This window comes from Salvelinus namaycush, chromosome 26, assembly GCF_016432855.1.
Source record: "Salvelinus namaycush isolate Seneca chromosome 26, SaNama_1.0, whole genome shotgun sequence".
Taxonomy (NCBI): Eukaryota; Metazoa; Chordata; class Actinopteri; order Salmoniformes; family Salmonidae; genus Salvelinus; species Salvelinus namaycush.
In genome coordinates this window covers 43,458,133-43,465,794 of record NC_052332.1, presented here as the reverse complement: position 1 = coordinate 43,465,794, position 7,662 = coordinate 43,458,133, and the positions used below count along the sequence as shown (strand labels likewise).

Sequence of the window (7,662 nt, the reverse complement as noted above, 5' to 3'; positions counted from 1 at the left end):
TTAGACAAGAGGAAAGAGTGCCTCCTACTGGCCCTGCAACACAACTTCCAGAAGCATCTGGTCTCCCATCCAGGGACCGACCAGGAACAACCCTGCTTAGCTTCAGAGGTAAGCCAGCAGTGGTATGCAGGGTGGTATGCAGGGTGGTATGCTCACTGCCCTATAGCCTCTGGTCAGAAGTAGTGGACTATACAGGGTGCCATTCGGGACATAGAGCAAGTCTCTAACGCAGCGTTTTTCAGACTAAAACCACATCTGATCGCAGCAGGAGGAGGTGCCAGCCAGGTGTCAAATGGAACGAACACTAAAACCACATCTGATCGCAGCAGGAGGTGCCAGCCAGGTGTCAAATGAAACGAATACTAAAACTTTATTGATTTATAATAAACATTCAACATTCCGACACAATTCTGAAATTTTCTCCCAGAGGGTTTAAAAAAAAAAAAACGACAACTCAACAAGGCGTGAATATACAATGCTGTAAACAAACCAATTGACTTTTTTTGTTGTTAAAAAACTACAAAAGGAAAAATTACATGATTGACTTCACAAAAAAGAGTAAAATAGTAAATGTACGGGAAATCTAATGTCAGGGTTTCAGGCGAAGTCAGGGTTTCAGGCGAAGTCAGGGTTTCAGGCGAAGTCAGGGTTTCAGGCGAAGTCAGGGTTTCAGGCGAAGTCAGGGTTTCAGGCGAAGTCAGGGTTTCAGGCGAAGTCAGGGTTTCAGGTGAAGTCAGGGTTTCAGGCGAAGTGGACACAGAGGGGAACATGACAAAAAGACAATATTGCCAAAAGGGCCTTGTTTAAAAACTGATTTCATTTTGAAGGTAAAACAAGTAGCGCACTTTCAGATCCGGGGACAAAATAACACCCTATTCCCTATACAGTGCACTATTGTTGACCAGAGACCAAAGTAGAGCATTATATATAGGGAATACGGTAGCATTTGGAACAGACAGGAGCTAAAAGCTATACAACAGCACCCAGTCAGTCAACAAAACAACCGTAACACAGACATGAAAGATACTATTTACAACTCATGGCATCTTCATCAGCTGAGATCTCTCTCTCTCTCGAACAGATGTGGCGAACAATATCACAATGCATCACAAAAACAACTTACGGTTATTGATACTGATGTTATAAGAGTGTGTGTGTGTGTGTGTGTGTGTGTGTAACGGTAGGAGCGTCAGCGTATGAAAAGTTCAGAAAAGTCTAATCCCTCCCATCTTCCACTCTCTCCATCTCTCCTTCGCTCCCTCTCTCCTTTAGAGAAGGCAAGACAAGTGTCCAAGGATCAACTCCACCTCTCTCTCTCTCTCCTTCCTTTTTTTCTTGTCCTCCATTCATCTTTTTCTTCCTCCGGTCTTCCGTCGACCCTGTGGAATCAGAGAGTCAGTCAGTCAGATGTTAAACCAATCAACAGTCAGTCTGATGTTTAACCAACTAATACGCAACATACACTATATATACATCGAAGTGTGTGGGGTGGACACCCCTTCAAATGAGTGAATTCGGCTATTTCAGCCCGTTTCTGACAGGTGTATAAAATTGAGCACACAGCCATGCAATCTCGATACACAAACACTGGCAGTAGAATGGCCTTACTGAAGAGCTCAGTGACTTTCAACGTGGCACCGTCATAGGATGCCACCTTTCCAACAAGTCAGTTCATCAAATATCTGCCCAGCTAGAGCTGCCCCGGTCAACTGTAAGTGCTGTTATTGTAAAGTGGAAACGTCTAGGAGCAACAACGGCTCAGCTGTGAAGTGGTAGGCCACACAAGGTCACAGAACCGGACCGCTGAAGGGCGTAGCACGTAAAAATGATCTGTCCTCGGTTGCAACACTCACTACCGAGTTCCAAACTACCTCTGGAAGCAACGTCAGAACAATAACTGTTCGTCAGGAGCTTTATGAAATGGGTTTCCATGGCCGAGCAGCCGCACACAAGCTTAAGATGCCAAGTTAAAGGAGACAGATTTTATTTTAAAAAACTTGATGATCTTTTGTTTAAGGATGAATTCATGCGTGAGAGATATATTATGTATAACCTAACTAAAAGCAAGAGATCACTATCATCCCTGAGTATCAAAACAGGTCGGTATTGTGGTGAAATGGAAGAGGAAGGACTAACTATTGACAATTCTGTGCTTCCAACTTTGTGGCAACAGTTTGAGGAAGGCCCTTTCCTGTTTCAGCATGACAAGGCCCCCGTTCACAAAGCACGGTCCATACAGAAATGGTTTGTCGAGATCGGTTTGGAAGAACTTGACTGGCCTGCACAGAGCCCTGACCTCAACCCAAACCAACACCTTTGGGATGAATTGGAACACCGACTGCGATCCAGGCCTAATCGCCCAACATCAGTCCCCGACCTCACTAATACTCTTGGCTGAATAGAAGCAAATCTCCGCAGCAATGTTCCAACATCTAGTAGAAAGCCTTCCCAGAAGAGTGGAGGCTGTTATAGCAGCAATGTTCCAACATCTAGTGGAAAGCCTTCCCAGAAGAGTGGAGGCTGTTATAGCAGCAATGTTCCAACATCTAGTGGAAAGCCTTCCCAGAAGAGTGGAGGCTGTTATAGCAGCAATGTTCCAACATCTAGTGGAAAGCCTTCCCAGAAGAGTGGAGGCTGTTATAGCAGCAATGTTCCAACATCTAGTGGAAAGCCTTCCCAGAAGAGTGGAGGCTGTTATAGCAGCAATGTTCCAACATCTAGTGGAAAGCCTTCCCAGAAGAGTGGAGGCTGTTATAGCAGCAATGTTCCAACATCTAGTAGAAAGCCTTCCCAGAAGAGTGGAGGCTGTTATAGCAGCAAAAGGCGGGGGACCAACTCCATATTAATGCCCACGATTTTGTAATGAGATGTTCAACGAGCAGGTGTCCACATACTTTTGGTCATGTAGTGTTGGATTCTGGAGTAAACTTTGAACGTTGTTATACTCAGAGTATAGGATCATTAGATACACAAGAGACATGAGGTATACCATAATGAAGTTTGGGAGGGGCTGAGTGCAGGAAAAACAATCACATGTGACAGTAGTGATAAGGGGAGAAACCATTTGAAGGCTCATATCACTTAGTTCCCTGCTTAGCAGGAAGGATGCAATGTTTAGAGATAAGGAGGAGACTCCACCCAAAGTGGGGAATGAATACCACCACGGTGGAAGCCATGTCTTTTGTCTGAATACAGCTGTGTCGACCCTTTGGGAAAAATTAAACTTGGTTAAGCTTCTCTAGTGCCCGTGAGTTTTTTTACTCTGAATAGTGAAGAACAAACAGCCAGACAGTCTGACATTTAACCAACTAACATTCAACATAGAACAAACAGCCAGAAAACAAGGGTCAATTGCATTTAAATCCCAGTTCAATCCAGAAAGTAAACCAAATTCAAATTCCACCTCTTGCTAATTGAAAAGGAAAAAAGATAATTGGAATTCCAGTGTTCTTCCTGAATTGACCCCCACCCTGAAAGACAGAGCTGGACAGAACATACAAGATACCAAAAGGGTTGAGTTTCTGTATATCCAATTGGGGGTTAAAGGGTTTCGGGTTAGCGGTGAAAGGTTAGGGGTCAGAGTTGAAGTTTCCTTTACTTTAGGAGTGGTCTGTTCTTCCTCCTTCTCCACTTCCTCCTGCTCCTCCTCTTCTTCCTCAGCCGGTGTCTCCATCTCCTCCTCAGACTCCTCTTTGGCTGCTGGTGGTGCTGCTGCCTTACCACGGCCACGCCTATAGGACAGGGGAGGAGGCTGGTTTAGACACACACAAGGACATACACACAAGGGCTGCACACACTCATACACAAGCAAACAAATGCAAAACATTTGTTTCACGTACACTAGGGACGTAACGTTTCACCAACACTTATCGGTACCTGATTCAAATGTTTAAGATACAAGTGCATCGGTCCATGGACCCCAAACCGATCCAAAACAGGAAGTAAAAGACGCAAAACAATACTTAATCACGGAAAGCATAGAAATAGCACACATAGAACAGATCTACCGCTTCTTAGACTTGCTTTTAATGAGAATTACAGATCTATAACTCACATTTCTATCTGAATTTGGTCTGGTCATATATATATATATATATATATATATATATATATATATTCATTGGCTATGTCATTTATAAATATTAATACATTACTAGCTCAAACGCTTAATCTCTGTTAATTAGTGGGCGATGGAGATTTCAGATCCAAAGAGGGGGGCACAAAAAACAAAGGATACATTTCCCCCCCCTATTCTGATAGTGGGCTGGTAGATGCCTAGTTTCCCTTATGGATCAGATCAGGTACATTGCCCCCCCCTATTCTGATAGTGGGCTGGTAGATGCCTAGTTTCCCTTATGGATCAGATCAGGTACATTGCCCCCCCCTATTCTGATAGTGGGCTGGTAGATGCCTAGTTTCCCTTATGGATCAGATCAGGTACATTGCCCCCCCCTATTCTGATAGTGGGCTGGTAGATGCCTAGTTTCCCTTATGGATCAGATCAGGTTAGAGTTGCACATTTTGGGGAATATTCAGAGGTGGAAACGTTCCGTGGGAAATATATGCCAATTAATATTAATACCATTTAAATGTAGATGTTTTTTTGCATTATATATATTTACCATATCATATGGAGACAGAAACATAAACCTTTTCATAAGTAGACAATTGCAAATTATTAAACCCTTCCAATAGAAAAAACCCCAAAACAATTTAGTTAGGAATTGAACTTTAATTAAATGAGTTGACTCTTCACATGGGATGATTTCACTGAACAACTAAAGAAAGGGAATATTGAATGATCCTCATTGATCCATCGCATCTCCCAAAAACGTTTTCAACATACATCTGTAAAATGATAGTCTAGAAATTAAAGCTTTGGTTGTCTTCCTCTCAGGCTTCCATGTATTCTCCCTGGACCTCCTCAATGTCCTCCTCTTGAACATCAGACTCTGGGGCCTCATCTTCACTGTCACTTTCCAACCTTGTTGAGAATGGCTCGTTGTCAGGCTCAAAAAGCCTTACATTTGCCCGGGTTTGGCCATCAATTTTTCAACCCTTGTATTGGTCAGCCTGTTGCGTGCTTTGGTGTGTGTGTGTGTTCCCAAACAAGGACCAGTTGCGCTCTGAGGCGGCTGATGTTGGTGGGATTGGGGGGATGATTGAGGCAACAGGCGAAAGAGCCTCAGATCCACAAAGTCCCTTCCACCAGGTGGCTGATGAGATATGTTCGCACGACTGCCATATTGCATCTCCATCCCAAAGCCCTTCCTTGGATGTGTATTTCGCCAGACTGCCAAGAACCTTGCCCTCATCCAGGCCAAGGTGGCGAGACACGGTAGTGATGACACCATAGGTCTTGTTGATCTCCACACCAGACAGGATGCTCTTGCCAGCATACTTGGGGTCCAACATGTACGCTGCGGCATGTATGGGCTTCAGGCAGAAGTCTTCACACTTTTTGATGCATTTCAGAACTGCAGTTTCCTCTGCTTGGAGCAACAGTGAAGTGGGCAGGGCAGTACGGATTTCTTCTCTTACATCTGCAAGCAGAGTCTGAACATCAGACAGGATGGCATTGTCTCCCTCAATCTGAGCAATGGCTACTGCTATAGGTTTCAGGAGTTTCAGGCTGCTTAACACTCCCTCCCAAAATACATAATCCAGGAGGATCCTCTTGATGGGGCTGTCCATATCGGCAGACTGTGATATGGCCATTTCTTGGAGAGACTCCTTCCCCTCCAGGAGACTGTCAAACATGATGACAACACCACCCCAACGGGTGTTGCTAGGCAGCTTCAATGTGGTGCTCTTATTCTTCTCACTTTGCTTGGTGAGGTAGATTGCTGCTATAACTTGATGACCCTTCACATAACTAACCATTTCCTTGGCTCTCTTGTAGAGTGTATCCATTGTTGTCAGTGCCATGATGTCCTTGAGGAGCCGATTCAATGCATGAGCAGCACAGCCAACGGGTGCGATGTGAGGGTAGGACTCCTCCACTTTAGACCAAGCAGCCTTCATGTTCGCAGCATTGTCTGTCACCAGTGCAAATACCTTCTGTGGTCCAAGGTCATTGATGACTGCCTTCAGCTCATCTGCAATGTAGAGACCGGTGTGTCTGTTGTCCCTTGTGTCTGTGCTCTTGTAGAATACTGGTTGAGGGTTGGAGTTAATGATTCCTTGCCCACGAACATTCGACCACCCATCAGAGATGATTACAATACAGTCTGCTTTCTCTATGATTTGCTTGACCTTCACTTGAACTCTGTTGAACTCTGCATCCAGCAAATGAGTAATAAAGCATGTCTGGTTGGAGTGGTGCATGCTGGGCAAAGAACCTTCATGAAATCTCTTTCAATACACATGGTCTGTGAGCATCAGAGGTGAACCAGTTTGCCTACACAGCTCGAGCAAGACATTCATCAGCATTCCTCTGACTACGTTCCTCCATTGAGTCAACAACAAAAAACTTCTGATTCCAGGAGGACCATGAGCTTTTGCTATCGATAAGGTGTCAGATTCATAATTTTCACCTCGAATAGAAGTAGAGAGATTTTTGTCAGAGGTTGCTTGTTGTGAGCGCTGAGGGAACTTTATGCACTTGGCCAGATGATTCTGCATCTTTGTTGCATTCTTCACATATGATTTGGCACAGTATTTGCAAATGTAAACGGCTTTTCCTTCTACATTAGCTGCAGTGAAATGTCTCCACATCAGATAGTGCCCGTGGCATTTTCCTGTAAAGATGAGAAAAAAATGTGGGAAAAAAACAAACAAATACAATTCCATGTACAGATAAATAGTTAAACTGTTAGATTAAAACAACTCCTTCGCAAGATAAATGTTTTATAATGAAACATGTATGGAAACAGGTGAATTAACACTCAGTTAGCAGGCTCAAGCAAGCTAAATCCCACATGGTAGCAAAAAAATAACTAGCAGAAATTGTTAACAAGTTAGACATTATTTAAACACACTTTGCTGTAGGCTACAAATTTACTAGTTAAACCTCTTGGCAATAGGGGGTGCTATTTGCACTTTGTAATAATTTCGTTCCCAAATTAAACTGCCTCGTACTCAATTCTTGCTCGTACAATATGCATATTATTATTACTATTGGATAGAAAACACTCTCTAGTTTCTAAAACCGTTTGAATTATTTCTCTGAGTGAAACAGAACTCATTCTGCAGCACATTTCCTGTCAGGAAGTGAGATTTCTGAAATCGAGGTCCCTGTTCTAGGGTCAGTTTTTAAGTCCCCATGTAATCTATGGGGCTACATGCACTGCATATGCCTTCCGCTAGATGTCAGTAAGCGGTGAGAATTTGAATGGAGTGGATTGCGCAATCTGGGGCCCTATATAAGCCCGTGGAACGGAAGTACCGTTCTTTTCAAAGGGGCGCCTGGCGCAAGAGGGACATCACGATGGCGTCCTGCAAAGCTTTCGTTTTAGCAGTTCTATATCTCCGGTCATGTTTTTATTCGTTATAGGTTTTAAAGACATCATAAGGTAGTTAATTTAAACCGACTTATAGCAGTTTATATCAGTTTATTGCGATTTTCTGGGATTTCTTTGTGACGCGCTATCACCAGTTGGACACCTTTCCGGCACATAGCTAACGTTAGCGGCTATTTCGACAGGAGAAGAGGACATCTTT

General features: G+C 43.7%; 1 protein-coding gene across 1 annotated transcript in view; it reads right to left on the bottom strand.

Moving 5' to 3' along the window:
- Positions 1-346: 346 nt before the first annotated feature.
- LOC120021180 (sister chromatid cohesion protein PDS5 homolog B-like) overlaps positions 347-7,662 on the bottom strand; it is a 69,758-nt gene continuing 62,442 nt past the window's right edge. The window contains exons 25-26 of the mRNA XM_038964817.1: positions 3,599-3,731; positions 347-1,379 (exon numbers count right to left, since the gene is read on the bottom strand). Coding sequence (XP_038820745.1) covers positions 1,347-1,379; positions 3,599-3,731 — 166 coding nt within the window. The 3' untranslated portion in view covers positions 347-1,346. The remainder of the gene's footprint in view (positions 1,380-3,598; positions 3,732-7,662) is intronic.